Genomic DNA, 16784 nt, shown 5'->3' on the forward strand with positions numbered 1-16784 from the left:
AGACATTGTTCACAGATCATAAAAATGCAACCGCAGAGGGATTCTGCAAAAAAAAGGATGATAAACTTAAACTTGAACAAGGTTGCGTTAAACTCTTGAAGTTTTCTGTTTTTCAGCAGAGACCCTGCAGCGCACTGCCATATTTGTTGCACCAATAGAGGCAGGACTTAACGTCTCAGTCTGTTGATATTCTGTATTTTTCTTATTGTCAACACAACCCAGAAAAGACCCAAACCAACAATACATATATCTACCAACTATTACATCATTCTGTGATTATCTGCAGCCTAATTTATCTTCATTTCTGAGCCATAGCACTTCACTGTTGTCCAAAAACACACTGTTGCACTGGGTGACTTGTTCCTTCATCTCCATGAACACAAACTCTGTAGTTGATTTTGACTCAGTCCCACACACACCGTCCTGCTGCCACAAACACTGAGTAGAGCACCAAATGTGGATTAATCCACCGCTGAATATAGTCTCCAACAAAGTCATTAGTTCCCCCTGTTTGTTTGATGAAAACTACAGTGGGCAGATATTTAAGGAAATTTAGACTTTTTTTTTGTGTGTATTTATTATAAAATTAATAAGAAAAAGCAAAAAGAACAGAGATTAAAATAAAATCCACAAAGGAAACCTTAAAGGGATAGTGCACCCAAAAATGAAAATCCAGCCATTATCTACTCACCCATATGCCGAGGGAGGCTCAGGTGAAGTTTTAGAGTCCTCACATCACTTGCAGAGATCCAAGGGGAGAGGAGGTAGCAACACAACTCCACCTAATGGAGGCTGACGGCGCCCCAGATTCAAACGTCCAAAAACACATAATTGAAACCACAAAATATCTCCATACTGCTCGTCCGTAGTGATCCAAGTGTCCTGAAGCCCCGACATAAAAAGTTGTTTGGAAAAACCTCATTTGAACTTTTGAATTTTTAGCCTCATTGTAGCCTGTAGCTCTGACTGCCTCTCACGTGTGTGCTCAGTCAGTAGGTCTTTGTATAATTCTTGATGAGGTCTGTGGAATGTTGCTCCAGTGGTTTAATTCTTGGGGCAAGTGATGCTGGTGCAAGCCCACAGTGTTTGCATGAAGCATATACTTGTGGAAATATCCGAGGAGGGCTTTGAGCTGATAGCCACAGACAGGAAGTCACACAGTATCGAGAGATGGACTAACACTTTGTTGGTTTTTGTCTTTTCATGGGTTTTTTTAACAATAAGAGAAATGCAGAATAATGGCAGCCTTGTGTTGTAAGAATGCAGATTTACTAAAATGTACTGTGGGTCTTTCCTCCACCGCCACCAACAGGCCAAATCCTTAATCACATTTAAACCAATATTTACTGGCCACGTCCCTGCTCCCCAGACGATGACCTGTTTCCATTTTGGACGCTATATGAGTTTCCCTCTAGTGTCAGAGAGATATGTTTGGTTGTTTGTGCAGGACAGAATGTTTCCGCTCTCTGTAAGCAGTATTGTAAGACTATTGATCGCACAGTTTCCTGTCATCTGTACACACTCTATGTCGGTGAATTAATTGTATGAACCCTGTCCTGTCGACAGTCTCTTCACTGAGAAGGGCCCCGTCTTCCTCAGGTAGACTCAGCCGTCCACTTCCTGTCTAACTGTCCTGTTTTTTGACACAAAGACTTGTTGACTTGTCCAGTGTCTCAGCCCGAATCCCTCATTATCTGTTTTTATTTTACATTATTATTTTTGCACTCCACCTTGCTGCTTCTGTCTCCATTTTGACGTCTGAGAGTAGAGAATGCATCGTTGCTTTTCTCACCACGCCTGCCATTTCATGTGAAGCCTGTCTGTACATGTGTTGACTGCTGCTTTCACCTACTGCACTTTACTAGTTGTGGTGTCAGATTTTGATGTGTGTGTGTGTGTGTGTGTGTGTGTGTGTGTGTGTGTGCATGTGTGTTCTTGATGATAGTAGCTGATGAAGGTTTTTGTGTTTACAGGTTGGAGTTTGAGAGACAGCAGCGAGAAGAGCTGGAGAAACTGGAGCTGAAAAGGTACGAGAATTAAATAACTACAGGGAGACGTCTTTTTTTTTTTTTTTAAGCCACAAACACACACATCACACACACTCCCCCGCACATCCATGTGTGTTTACAGCGACACTGTCACTGTTCAATCACATCCAGCCCGATTCGAGCTGGGTGCTTCAGAATAAAAGCACCAGTGGTTTTGCTTTGATTTATTTCATTTTAACAGTACTTTTATTAAAGTGTATTCTAACAGCACTTAATTATGACAGTAAATGGCGGTACATTTTACCAGCCGCCACACCAAAATACTAAAATGCAATTTATAAAAGGTTCTGAAGCCCAAGTAACCATCAAGAAAAGTATTTTTCCACGTTGATGTCAGACAGACTTCGCTGAGGCTGAGGACACACAAATTTCTGCACATAAACATGTCCCACTGTTTTTTCTTTTTGTCGCTGCTGAAGGAGGCTGATCAAGGAGATGGAGGCAAAGCACCAGAGTGAGAAGGCAGAGCTGGAGCGCCTGCAGCAGGAGGTGGAGAGTCAGCGTAAGGAGTCTGAGGAGGTGCAGCAGCGGATCCTCCATCAGGAGGAGAGCCTCCGCCGCCGCAGCCAGGACATTGAGAGTCGCCTGCGAGACTTCCTGGCAGAGAAGCAGCGTTTTGAGGAGGAGAGACGCTCAGAGATACACAGGGAGGACCTCCAGCTGCGGAAGCGGCAGCAGGAGGGTGAAGCAGAGGAGGAGCAGGACGAGGAGCAGCGGCGGCAGCAGGAGGCTGCAGAGCAGACTGAGATCTACCGTGAGCTGGAGAGACTGAAGAGGGAGCGCGAAGAGCAGAAGGTTCGTCTGGAGACTGAGCGGCGGCGGCTGGAGGAGCAGGAGCGGGAGCAGCTGAGTCTGGTGGGGAGGCTGGAGGAGCAGCTGAGAGAGAAACATGAAGCAGCCAACACCCTGCTGACCCGGGAGGACGCCCGCCGCCTGCAGGAGGAATGTCGAGCCCTGGCTGAGATCAGAGAGGCACTTCTCCGCGCCAAAGAGGCTGCAGAGCGGCCTGATGTGGAGGACGCCAGTGAGGAGGCGAGATCTGCCCAGGCACGATACACAAACTTCAAGGAGGCCCAGGTGAAGGAGCTGGGTCAGCTGGAGGAGGGGCTCCAGCAGCAGAGGGAGCGCCTGGAGAAAGAGGTCATTGCTGAGCGCAACACACTGCTGCACCTCGCTCACGGCCTCAAAGACCGACATCAACAGCTGAAAGAGACGCAGGAGAAGGGGGCGCAGGATGCTACAGCTGTCTGCCAGGAGGAGCAGCTGGTCAAACAGGCGGAGCACAGACTGCAGTTTAAGGAGCGTCAGCTGGCCAGCTTGGCCGACAGCCTCCTTCCTGCGCTGGCTGAGGAGAAGCAGAGAGCCGCCGAGATGCTGGAGCGCAGCAGCGGTGGCAGCAACGGGAACTGCGACAGCCCGCCGGGGCTCGACAACACGCTGTTCCAGGTGGAGAAGGAGCTGGAGGACAAAGAGGAGAAACTGAACCTCCACTGGCACAGCGCTCAGCAGCTCCAGCAGCTTCAGGAGACCTACGAGTTCACGGCCAACGTGGCGCGGCAGGAGGAGAAGGTGAGGAGGAAGGAGAAGGAGATCCTGGAGTCAAAGGAGAAGCAGCAGAGGGAGGCGATGGAGCAGGCAGTGGCCCGGCTGGAGAGGAGGCACTCGGCCCTGAGACGCAGCGTCTCCCTGGAGCCCGACACTGAGGAGCAGAGACACAAGAACTCCGTCATCAGGAACCAGAGGACGGGGGCCGACCTGGACCAGCAGAGGTCAGAGCTTTTAATAGAACTTACAAAACATGCAGTGAGTTAATTTAAAGGGACAACTCACCCAAAAATAAAAAATACATTTATTTTTCCTCTCACCTGTAGTGCTAATTATCAGTCTAGATCGTTTTGGTGTGAGCTGCTGAGTGTTGGAGATATCGACCGTAGAGCATACGGCAGGAGCACCATCTGCTAGCTCACCTTGCACCACTGAATGAGCTAATGTTACAGCTCAGCTGAGAAGGACGCCGTTAACGTTTACATCCCCCACTGTCACAAGCACGAGCCTCTTGTACATGAGTAGATGCACGCTTCCTTCTGCACAGTGATACGGTTGGCAGGTGTAGTTTAGTAAAAATAAAATACTTCCTGCTCACAACAAAGTCTGTGGGTTATCTTGAGTAACCAGGTCATGATTTCTGGAAAGAGACATTGCTGCTACGTTTCTGTAATGAACCTTTTTGGCGCACCACAAGCTAAATTCCATTTAGTTACATTATATTTGAGAGAAGGCAGACTAGATCTCTGATCGGGACCAAAAAATCACGCCTGACCCTACATGAACCTGCAGTTTCAGTCCAAGCACACAAACTAAAGAAATGAGAGATAATTTTTCTGAAGATTTGAAGCAAACAGTAAAACTATATCACTGATTTTGTTGCAGTTCTATGTTCTTAAATTAATAATGAAATAATAATATTATATCATTAATGAAATAATAAGGAAATCACAAATTACAACAGCTCATAGTCTTGTTGTTTTTCCTCTGTAGGGTGGAGCGGGAGATCCAGAAGCTGAGACAGAGGATCAGTGAAGGGGAGGACAACAACAGGTCTCACTCCATCAGTAATGACGAGAAAACGAGTCACAACAGCTCTCCGGTCAGCCACATCCAGAGTCTGAACACTCTGCTGCCGCTGTCCGACGACAGGTTCGCCTTTACTCCGTTAACTCTGCAGAGCTGTCCTCTGTTTTGTCACACAAATATTAACTCTTATTCTCACCGTACATTTGGACTGTCACTGATGAAGTGCAGATAGAGGGTTATCTGTCCATCGCCTGTTTGGTATTTTTATTCATTAGTTGTTTTTGCTAACGTTGGTTCTTCATCATTGTCCTTATTTACCAGGATAAATGCATACATTGAAGAGGAAGTCCAGCGAAGGTTACGCAAGATGAATCTTCTCAATGGCAGCAGTAACCTGGATCTGTCTCTGTCCTGTGAATCGCTCAGGGTAAGAAGTGCAGACTTCATTTGTTACTTTAATTAACACGAGAGGTTTTATTTGAGTGCTGCTGATTGTTTTACTTCTCAGCGTCTAAACCAGCTGACATAACAACAGTCATACACTAATACATCTTTACTTTGATTACAGATGATATTTTTAGCTAAAAACCTACACCGTTTGGCACTGTCACTGTTTATATAAATGAAAATAAAAGATTTGACTTTGAATTTAAACCTTTTTTTCAGCACTGAAGGTTATTGCCATTGTTCGACTATCCAGTCTTGATTCATAAAGATTAACAGATTATTGGTTTAAGCTGTGTAAACTGTCATTTACATTTTCAAATTCCTTTTTTCAAATGAAAAATGGTATCAAGCAGAGTCCTGCACGGGTCCCTTTTTGGAAACCTGCACCCGCCCATACCCATAAAGCTCAGTACCAGAACCAACCCGTTACCCGTCATTAAATCTAAGACAAACCGGCACCCGCCCACAACCCATACCCGTGATTAAACACACACAGGCTGCAGTCACTCACTCCATGTAGGCTGCCACCTCATCCTCGGGCTGCAAAGTTTCATGGCTGGAGTCCTCCACGTCAGTGACCAATGTGACCACGGGGTCAGAGGTTACACTTTTGTCACTGACTTTCAAAATAAAAGCAACTGCAGCTTGATAATAGTGATTTAGATGTTAGAATAGTACACATAAACCGCACATCTTTTTACTTTGCTTTATTCTGAAAAATAAAGAATATGTTTGTTCTCAACCGTCGCCCGCCAGTGTGTAGTTCGTCTTTACCCATGCCTGCACCCGTGAATTTATACATTCACATATTTTTACCCGTTACGCAGTTTTTTGTGTGTTACCCATTGGTGCAGGACTCTGGTATCAAGTGTGATATAACTGCCATATTCTTTTTGGAAGGCTGTATGGTCAGATTTAAAGGGTTCATTTAAAAGATGATCACAATAACATATTTCACCTGTCAGTTGGGAAAAACTGTTCAACACAAAAACAAAATAAGAAAGCAAATACTGGGAGAATGGCTGATCCTACTTTTGATTTCGACAGTCGAAATTTTTCAATCAGTTTCTCATTTTAGAATCAAATTGTGACACCCCTAGTTTATAGATATGAATACATGCATATAATGTACATATCCACCCATTCTGTATTATTTCTAAAATATATATTTGGCTCTTAAAGTAAAGAGTGAATAAAGAAATGCAGCAGGTCCAGTGACAGAGTGCAAGTTGAAGCATCTTTCTCTGTAGAACTGATATTTAGCTCTTTAACCCTGCAGGAGGAGGAGGAAACTAGTGACTGTAGCTCTGTTAGATTAACAGATGAGGTAAGACCAGGATCCACCTGCTCTGAATGAGACTTTCCCTGCTCTGTAATCTGCATGACTCTCCCAAATACGGTCCTGGATCGACTCATTCACTCTCCTAACAATCAGTTTGGTTTGCAAACGTCTTTTAATTGGGTTCTTCTCCACATGGGTTTTAATTTATCCTGGTTTTATTTAATTTGTCCCCTTTCTCCTGTCATCGTGAAGTATAATTTACAACTTTGCATCACTGATTTACAAAGGCTGCTTGTGATTTTTACAGATTAAAATCAAATAGAATATTTAATATTTAATAATACTGAGAGTTGATGTGAATTTTTGTTGTTTTCAGGATGATGAAAAGCTGCATAACATTAATCCAAGGAGGCATAAATATGAGGTAAGACAAGGATCCTATTCTGGTTTTGGTATTATTACATTTAATCACTAATCATTTCAAATCTGTAATCCTGCTACACATTTACAATGGCCGTGGTTCTGTGTTACTGCATTACGTAAAAACATGTGCCTGTTTTTGTTCATATGCATGGGAGAAATCTAAAACTGGACAACTCATACAACTTTACACATTCAATACAATTTAAAAAGAAAGGGTGAATGGGTTTCCATTTTAGATCTTCAGGTTTGCCAAACATGCACAGACAGATGCATTTCCTTTCATCATTCCAATCATTAGTATCAGCCGCTTCAGGGTTTTTTATTTTTTTTATTTTACGAGACGACGATTGAAAAGGCAAATTTGAGTCTTGTCATTCTTAAAAATTTGGCAACTCTGTTGTTTTTGGAAGATCATGCCATGAAAAAGGAAGCCCATTCTCCTACTTTGGAATGGTAGCAAATTGATGCATGGAAAAGAAGACGACAAAACCTTTAAAAGATCAAACATGTAATATCCTTCATTTCAAACAACGTGGAATCAAACATGGGTAAACAGCACTTGCAGATGGCTTTTTTCCCCATTCAAATAAGGTGCTTGATGGGTGGAGTTTGAGCTAGAAACTGTGACGACCATCCATCCAGTCACAACGGTTATAATCATAAGACTTATCTGCAAATGTCATTTGCCCATGTTTGATATGAATTTAAGTCTTCAAAAAGAAGTTGAGAGTATTTTTTTTGTACACTTGTTATCCTAATTTGCATGCCAAACCTCTTCACACTGTTAATTTTCAATCACTTACAACTCAACTGCACCTGGTGATGGAGGAGCTGTAATTCTCATTGGGGTGGATTATGGACTTCAGTATAATTCAAAGAGCCCTCACATCCCTCTTGATGCTGTAGTCATGGACTCCTCCCTTGTGCACACAGAAAGACGGCAGGTTGTGGTCTAGCTTCCTGTCTGCCCGGGAACTTGAGGCAAACTCCCCTCCTAACATCCAGGAAAACGTGTTGGAAGAACCAGAGAACGGCCTCTCAAAGCTTTGCAGAGAAGAAAAACTAGAATCCACAGCTGAAGTCTTGAACGAAGAAGGGGAAGGGTCTTACAAATGGTGGCAAGGAGTGAATATCCCTGTAGGAGGACTGGGCCGAGATGCTTGTGAACTTGATCGTCTTGACATTGGACAGCACAAGTTTGGTGTCACCTCGCCAAACACGGAGAGATTTGATGAAAACGAGAATATTACCGAAAAATTAAGAAAAGATTCTGTGTGCTGTGTTCCTGGTGAGCATGATAAACCAATTGAAGACAGAAAAAAGGTAAAAGGATGCTCATATCCTTACTCAGAGGACAAAGTCCAGCACCAAACATGTGACTCAGGCATAGTAGAAGATGCAGGACTTCCCAATGCTCAATCGTCAGTGGTGCAGAACTCTGTCAATGTTGACATCAATTCCAAGCAGGAGTCGAAGGAATCCATTCATGGGCTAATAAAACAAGAGACAGACACAATAGCTGGGAAAGTGGCGGCCAGCAGCAGCTATGTTTTTGGGTATTTTGCTGGAAAGCTGTCTGAAGCGTACAAAGACGCTGGTAGAAGGCTACAAGGCACACGTGACCTCATTCGCAATGTCCGAGTGGATGAAATGAAGGTGGTAGTCTCTCAGTATGTGACCATGATGTCCAAAGAGCTGTCACTGATTCATCGAGCGCAGCGTAAACCAGAGCCAGAACCTTGCATCCTTGCAGACAACAAAGTCAGTTTGGTTGATCAACCCAGGGATTGCGCCCTTAGTCGTCCCCAGAAATTCAGCGTGTCTACAATCCCGGGCGTCTCAGGATGGCCCGAAGGCTCTGTGTCATCTCTCAAAAACACATGTCCTGAAGTGTTTCATCAGAGGCTGGTCCAGCTGCCACCTGCGTTGTCTCAGCTGCAGCCACTTACATCCCAGAAGATGCTAGGAAAGTTGGAATCTCTGGTTCCTCAGATGAAAGTCAACAAACTTTTGAGTATCTTCTGGCTCAAAACTGCCAACTATAAGCAACCAATCCCAAAACCTGGCTGCTTGCTTTTGACAGCAAAGGACATTATAGTGGTGGCAAGTGAAAAGAAATCAGAGGACATCTTAGCTGTTTGTCACCATTTTAATCTCCTGGAAATCAAGGAGGTCCAGATAAGCTTGGCAGGGCAACACATTCGCCTGATTGGCTGGACCGAAGACACCATCTTGGTTGTCTTTACCCACAGCAGAGAGCTTACTCAGGAGTTTTGCAAGGCTTTACTGAAGGTTCTCTCTCCTGAGAAGTTCTCTGAAGGGACTGAAGATCACCCATTACTAACTGATGATCTCATGGTCCTCTCTCTGGATTGGACGTCGCGTGTTCCTGACATCGACCTCGACAATGGCATTCACGTCACCACTAGATTCAAGCGGGTCCTTGCAGACCTGCTCTACATCGTCCACGGGAACATGGATGGTCCAGGCAAACCTTCTCTGGCACACATTTGTCCTCTGCTCTACACCAGCGTCAGGGTCAAGAACCCTACCCGAGTGCATCAAGACGCCATTTTTCAGTTTCTCCTGACGGACACTCACATGGCTCTTCTCCAGGAGGACGGCGTCTTTCACCCGGTGCCGCGGGGCTCCACTCTGGTTCCTGCCAAGCCCCAGTTTCAGGGACTCGATGTCCGAAAGCGTTCAGACATCAGATGCTTGCTTGTGAGGCAGAGTGATAACTACGTAGTGGTTGATATCACGTTCACAACTCACAAACCACAAACTCGAAGGAGGAAGATGGAGTCCAGACGAGGCTCAGCTGACATACCCTCTGTCTCTCATTCCAGTAGCCAGTGCAATTCCTGGAAGTTGTCTTTTGGTTGCACTTCAGAAGCTGTGATCTTGATTAATCATCTTTGTACCTGAGTTACTCACCTAAAAATGGTGTTACCCGGATTCATTCACAAATGCAGTGTCCCTACCAACCTTACCCAAGGAGGAATTTTAAAAAGAAAGAAATGGTCAGCCACCTTATTTGCTTTAAGATGTCCAAAAAGGTGATTCATCATTGAGCCAAAGTAACATGGACACATTCTAAAGTATTTTTAGAATTTCTTTTAAACATTTTATAAACTTTTCAGCCTGTAATTCAAATGTTATTCTGTCATTCAGCCTTTTTGCCACAAAGTTCTAAGATTGTCTTTTGAGATTAAGATGCACAGACCATGCTGGTTTGTATTAGCTGTAATCTCTTGTAAGTTCTGTAGTTTATTTGTAGTCATAATAAATGAATCAGTTGTATTTTTGAAAGTTAAATGTTTTTTGGCTGTGTCTATTTCCTGTTTTTAGTCATGTTGACAATTCTTGATTATTCTTGTTTAACTTTTGATCTTATTTGTTTCAAAGGGAAAATGCTGATGTCACTTAATCGCACCGTTTGGTCTAAAATTTTGCAGCTTGCACTTTAAGAAACATGATTGTGATGTGATGACTTGAAGAAAATGGGAGGATTTGTCGTGCTGTGATTACAGATGAACTGTGATTAGTATGTATCTGATTAATGTGCCTCTAAAAATTGCAATGAGAACGTGTTAATTTTGTAAACAAGTTAATAAAGATTGAACTTTCCATGATTATTATTGCCTGATTATATTTAGTAATCCCAGTAAATCATTTTTGAAATCAAGTTCAAGAAATTGATTTACGACAATTGTTGTAATTTTTTCTCAGTCAACCCTTTACTCTCCACCTCTTCCTTCTTCTCTCTTCCTGTCTTTTTTCCTTCCCCCGATGATTTCCTCTGCAGCACCTGGTCTCTCGCTCTCTTGTGGCGAGCACCGACGGCCTTCAGGATCCCGTCAAAATTTGCATTCCTCGTTACGTTCTCCGCGGGCAGGGGAAGGACGAGCACTTTGAGTTCGAGGTGAAGGTGAGTACGCTCAGCTGGTGTTTATCTTCATCATCACTCACTCGTCTTTCACCATGCATCTCTCTCTGGCCATGTTATTCGACCTTAATTGTTATCTTATGTTTTGTCTTTTTTATTTTAGAATGTAATCCATTTTCACTTTTATTTTGTTGAACATTTCAAAGGTTTCATGCTTGTTGAAGTAAAAGTAGTACGGATTGTCGGTCTGTCCCATTGTCGTCAACACGATATCTCAAGAACGGCTTGAGGGAATTTTTTTCAAATTTTGCATAAATGTCCACTTGGACTCAACAATTAACTGATAAGTTTTTGGTGGTTATTGGACAAAGGTCACTGTGACCTTGCATCCATCTCATTCTTGTGAACATGATATCCAAGAACAGCTTGAGGGAATTTCTTCAAATTTGGTGGTCAAAGGTCAAAGTCATTGTGACCTTGTCGGTTTCATTTTGGTGAATGTGATATCTAAAGAACACTGTGAGGGATTTTCTTCAAATTTGGTACAAATATTCACTTGGATTCAACAATTAAGTGATTGGATTTTGGTCAAAGGTCGAGGTTATTGGTCCACTGGTGTTCATTATGTCTTTAGTTTCTGATAATGACTTTAGTTGTTCTTTTATCTCAGACGTGTTAGGATGTTACATACCTTGACATGTTTCGGCGGAAACTTCCACCTTCCTCAGAAGTGTCACTTGGTGGTTTTGACACGTCTTTATCAGCTGATCTGTCAATCAGCTGATATTAGGGAGGCGTCACGCCACCTACTGTCTGTCTGACGCCTCTCCAGGATTCAAGGTTAAGGAGTCAGGGTTATTGTGACCTTGCATCTGCCTCATTTTCATGAACGCGATATCTCAAGAACACCATGACTGAACTTCTTTAACTTTGACAAAAAAAGTCCTCTTAGACTGAAGAATTAACTTCAAGTCAAAGGTCAAGGTCAGTGTGACCTCACAAAAATATGTTTTTGGCCATAACTCAAGAATTCATATGTTAAAGGGAAATTTTGGTTTATTCCAACCTGTCTCCTATCGTCCTAAATTTGTTTCAAGTGACTAGTGACATAAAAATAATAGTTAGCATGTTAGCTGTTAGCCTAGATACAGCCGGGGCACATAGTAGCGTCAGACCTGTTAAAACGTAAGTGAACGGGCAACCTTCAAGTGCAAAGTTAGTCCACTAAACAAGCTTTTTTTCCACAAAGGCCGCCTCATATTGTTAGGATAAATGTCAGAGAACATATAGAAAACGACATGTAAACGTGTTGTCTTACCTTACCGGTGTGCTGCCATGTTTGTTGTTTACCATTTAGCTCTGCTTTCCAAAGCGCGGCCGAAATATATCTGGCGAGCTCTAGATAAAGCCCAGCTGGATACTACTCCAGGTGGAGGTGTCTCGTCCTCGGTCACATCCAGACCTTGAAAATAAGGCTGCAACCGGTCCCATTCCTTGCAACAGAGGCATTCCTCTTCTGTGGGCACTGGGGCACAGCATTCACAGGTACACCACCAATCTCCAGAGCTACGCAGCCTTGCAGCAGCCATTCCTCCTCTCTCGTCCTCTACCTGTTGCGCCTCTCTCTCTCTCCTCCTCCGTTCTTCAATTTCACGAAGCTCTTCGTCAGTGTATTCTGGCTCAAATAAATAAGGGCGGCCATCAAACTCTGCAAAATCAAATTCCTCCTCCGCAAAGTCGAAGTCTGGCAAAAAGTCAGCCATTATTCTATAAATCTTTCATAAAATAAATGAATGAACTTTTCAGGCTACTGTCCGGTTCTGCCTTCCAGCTGTTGCTGCTTGTTCTTGCGAGATTTCAGGCACGGTATGAGATCGCTGCTTGTTCTCGGCCGATATTTCGGCTGCGCTTTGGAAAGCAGAGCTAGATGGTAAACAAACATGGTAGCACACCGGTAAGGTAAGACAACACGTTTACATGTGGTTTTCTATATGTTCTCTGACATTTATCCTAACGATATGAGGCGGTCTTTGTGGAAAAAAAGCTTGTTTAGTGGACTAACTTTGCACTTGAAGGTTGCCCGTTCACTTACGTTTTAACAGGTCTGACGCTACGGCTGTATCTAGGCTAATGGCTAACATGCTAACTATTATTTTTATGTCACTAGTCACTTGAAACAAATTTAGGACGATAGGAGACAGGTTGGAATAAACCGAAATTTCGCTTTAATAATGACAAAACTTCACACAAATGTCAAACAGGGTAAAATAAAGAAGTGATGACATTTTATATCCAAAAGGTCAAAGGTCCTTCATGTTGTGAATAAAACACTTTTATCGCTACTACTCATCATATCATATCAGCGTCATATCTCAGGAACAGAAGGGGAGACATTTGGTCAGATACTGAATTGGTGACTCTAATCTTGAAACTGTGCTGATTGTATTGATTTCACTGACATGGATGGAGACTGTCAGAGAAACTTGACTGGTGCTGGGAGGCGGTAATTCTTGTTGATCTTTTTGTTGTACATTAGAATTACACAGTATCAGACCTGAGTTTGTACTCTGAGAGCTTGAGTGTAAATGTTTGTCAGACTTTTGATCTCTACATCGAACGTGTCGCTCTCCCTGATCAGATCACTGTGATGGATGAGACGTGGACTGTGTTCAGACGTTACAGTCGCTTCCGGGAAATGCACAAGAGCCTCAAATTCAAGTATCCAGAGGTGAGACAGTTTGATATGCTTTTACAACTGTTCAGTCGGTTGAGACACTTTGCCAGAGACAAGTCTCAGCTGTGAGCTTTGTATGATGTCACTGAAGTGTGTGATGTCCTGGTCTCTGCTTCAGCTGGCAGCTCTCGAGTTCCCTCCCAAGAAACTGTTTGGAAACAGAGACGAGCGAATGGTCGCCGAACGCCGGAATCACTTGGAGGTAAGACAATTAATACGGTGTCAGGAATATAAATGTTAGAAGCTGAGATGTCGCGGTCACTCTGTGTTGTTGTTTTACAGCGTTATCTGAGGAACTTGTTCCGGGTGATGCTGTCGTCCTCCAGCTCTCCTCTCAGAGCAGACGCAGACGGCGGTTTTCATCTCACCAAACACGCCATCTGTGAGTTCTCGCCATTCTTCAAAAAGGGCGTCTTCGAGTACAGCAGCCACGGCACCGGCTAACCTGACAGCAGAATTAGATTTTTGCCAAAACCAAAAGATAAAAAACTGCTCGGTGCCTTTTCTCCAGCGTCTCTGCTCAGGAGAATCTCCTCAGAAGGTCAAAGAAGGAAAAACGTGCAGGTCAGTTTCCTCTCCGCCCTCCCGTCATCCTGCGAGACAAAGACCTGACTGTTCAGCTCTTAGTTTATGTGCAAACTTTATCATGAATGTCAAAGTAGGACATTCAGTGCTCTGTTTAAAGAGTTTAATTTAACTACATTATGGCAATAAAGGTCTATATTGAATATATTTACATGCAGCTTTGGTATTTATGGTAACTTCCTCATGGTAACTGTGCAGCTCTAAAAGCAGAACAAAAACATTGACACTGCCAGGGTTTCAGCTGGAAACCAGTTTATCCTGAAGGTTTAATCTGCTGCTGAAACAATAAGGTCATTCATTAAATAGTCCAGCAAAAAAAAAGAAGTAATCTATCACAGTAAGTGTCAAACGTTTACTTGTTTAGCTTTGCTATTTTTCTCACTTTAATATCACTGTAAACTGAAAATCTTTGGACTGTTGGATAAAACAATATGTTTGAAGAATCCTGGAAATTATGTTGGGCATTTTCATTCATGTCTGAAATTTTTAAAGACTTAACAATAAATTTATTAAGAGAAAAAAAGGGATTTATAATAGCAATGATCATTAATTGTAGTTTAATCACACAATGGACTTTGAACTTTGGTTTCTTCTTCAGTGAGCAGAGCGAGCGAGATTCGGTTCTATGGAGCAGTTTGTGTCAAGGTCACAGTAACCTTGTGTATGACTTTGTGTGCGTCCGGAGATCACCACGAAAGAGGAAACATGCTTGAATTCATCCGTTGTGCGGTTTGAATGGGACACAGAGGGATTTTTAGTACAGCCGAGACGTTGAAGCTTATGTCCAAAAAAATGTGCTGCTCACTGTGACTCCAGCACTGTTTGTAGTTAAAGAGCACGAAAACCTCCGTAACTCTGAGGAAGTGAAACTGAATCACACAAGCTGATCTCACTCACCAGACTGAGTATGTTTACACGCACACTAATCTGCCACTATAATTCTGAATATGAAAAACCAGCACTGAATAACAGCTGCAAAGACACACTAAGACGTTTACTGACAATAAATTGTAGATTTTTAACAAACTGTTGAACTGTTAAAAGTTTCAACTAAGTACACACTGCTGCTAAAGATGGCTGACAAGTCCAAAGGCTCCCTGAGCCCATCTGTAAACGTTTATATAAAGTGTCAAATGAAAGGTTTTCCTTGAAGTAATGCATGTAGTACAAGAACCGAGTTTTTTATGGGTCCAAAAGGGAGTTTAACTTCTCTTAATTCCCAAATGTGGCGTTATCCCAAGGATCGTTACAGTGCCACTGAAATCCAAAATTTGCCATTTGTCTTATTTGTCCAGACTTATTCTCATCTTTACTTTTGTCGTGACCTGAAAGGACATTTTGGGATTTCGGAGAGTGCGTTTATGAGGCTTCATCTACGAAGTGACAGAGTTTGAAAAGATGGAAAGCTAAAACCAGTTTGTTCCCAGTTGGCGCTCCTCTGTCCTCTAATCATTTATTTTACACGTGTTTTTTTTTGCGTTTTAAACAACAGCATGGTCGTTACAGTTAAACGAGATGGAAGTTTGGAGAGACGTTTAACATTTTAAAGGACAACTAGAACCGAAAAGCCACAAACAGGGTTGGAAATAAATGTCCTCCTGCCACTGTAGCTGCTGGACTCCTCAATGTACCAGCCACTCGGTAGATTTTTTTTAATTTATTTTTTTGGCTGTTGAGTGAAGCAGATGTAACAGCCACATGCATGCTTTAACAGCGTTTGGCTGGTGTTTGGTGCTGATTTCCAACCCTGGCCACAAACCTGTGAAATCAATGATTAGTGCAGAGAGATGCAGCCTCAGAAGGTGGTGGTGTTTAGTTGTACTCACGACCGTTCTTCTCTCCAAACCAGCACAAATTCAAACATTTAACTCAGCAGTTCCAAGGACGTCTTTCCACTCAGTACTCAGAGACACATAATTCATTCAGAGGGAATATATTTAGTCCCACCGGCAGCTCAACAGTATTTATTTCAGAGCTGATTTTATTTTTATTTTCCAATAAACTGGATCAGCGATTGCATCCTGAAGTCTTCCGGCGCCTCACTGTTGTGTTAGCAGCTGTGTGAACAGGAAACAGGTTTGGATTTAACACTCGTGGAGTTTAATTTTCCTGACTGCTTTTTTCATAAGCCATACTGTGTGTATATAGAGTGTAAATGTTCATGTGTATAGTTTTTCTATATGATACACTTGTATGCAATGTAAACGATTGACATTGAATGTCAGTAAAGTGAATGTACAACAACACTCTGACAGTGTGGTGTTTTTTTTCCAGTTGAACAATTAGAGTTAAAGGACTGGGTCAAAATTTTGAGAAATATATTTATTCTCTTTATTGCAGAGAGTTAGATGAGATGATCGACACCACCCTCGCGTCTGTGTGGTAAATACGAAGCCTCACCCAGGAGACGCTTAGCTTAGCTTAGCTTAGCTTAGCATAGCATAAAGACTGGAAACAGAGGGAAACAGCTAGCCTAGCTCTGTGTGAAGGAAACAAAACCTGCCGACTAGAATGATCTATCTTGTTTCTTTCACCTGTGTACAAACCAGGTTTAAAAATGACGAACTGTGCTCCACTAGTTGCCTCATGCTGACACCAAGACCTCGGGAAGTCACTGCTTTCAGCCGACAAATAAATGTGTTTCCCAAAATGTTAAACTTTTGAACAAAATGAACTTTGTGTTTCTGTTTTCAGACTCAACTGAGGCAGAGGTGCAGAAATCAGAAGACATTTCTGTGGTGTGAAAACTCTCACAGTATCATGTCAGACAGTCACTTACATTAAAGGGGCATTACTCCACTG

The 16784-nt window shown here is 42.8% G+C and overlaps 1 protein-coding gene across 10 annotated transcripts in view; it reads left to right on the forward strand.

Moving 5' to 3' along the window:
* Positions 1–16228, forward strand: part of kif16ba (kinesin family member 16Ba) — a 41080-nt gene extending 24852 nt beyond the window's left edge. For 2 of the 10 annotated variants that reach the window (XM_078166527.1, XM_033623773.2), the window contains 11 exons: positions 1567–1599; positions 1974–2027; positions 2468–3817; positions 4587–4745; positions 4944–5049; positions 6349–6396; positions 6728–6775; positions 10583–10705; positions 13302–13391; positions 13516–13599; positions 13680–16228. In XM_078166527.1, coding sequence (XP_078022653.1) covers positions 1567–1599; positions 1974–2027; positions 2468–3817; positions 4587–4745; positions 4944–5049; positions 6349–6396; positions 6728–6775; positions 10583–10705; positions 13302–13391; positions 13516–13599; positions 13680–13841 — 2257 coding nt within the window. In that variant the 3' untranslated portion in view covers positions 13842–16228. Of the gene's footprint in view, positions 1–1566; positions 1600–1973; positions 2028–2467; positions 3818–4586; positions 4746–4943; positions 5050–6348; positions 6397–6727; positions 6776–7707; positions 10407–10582; positions 10706–13301; positions 13392–13515; positions 13600–13679 lie in introns of those variants that run through there. The other 8 variants (XM_078166524.1, XM_033623768.2, XM_078166525.1 and 5 more) reach the window with 6 other exon arrangements.
* Positions 16229–16784: the final 556 nt, after the last annotated feature.

This window comes from Epinephelus lanceolatus, chromosome 3 (assembly GCF_041903045.1).
Source record: "Epinephelus lanceolatus isolate andai-2023 chromosome 3, ASM4190304v1, whole genome shotgun sequence".
Lineage (NCBI taxonomy): Eukaryota > Metazoa > Chordata > Actinopteri > Perciformes > Serranidae > Epinephelus > Epinephelus lanceolatus.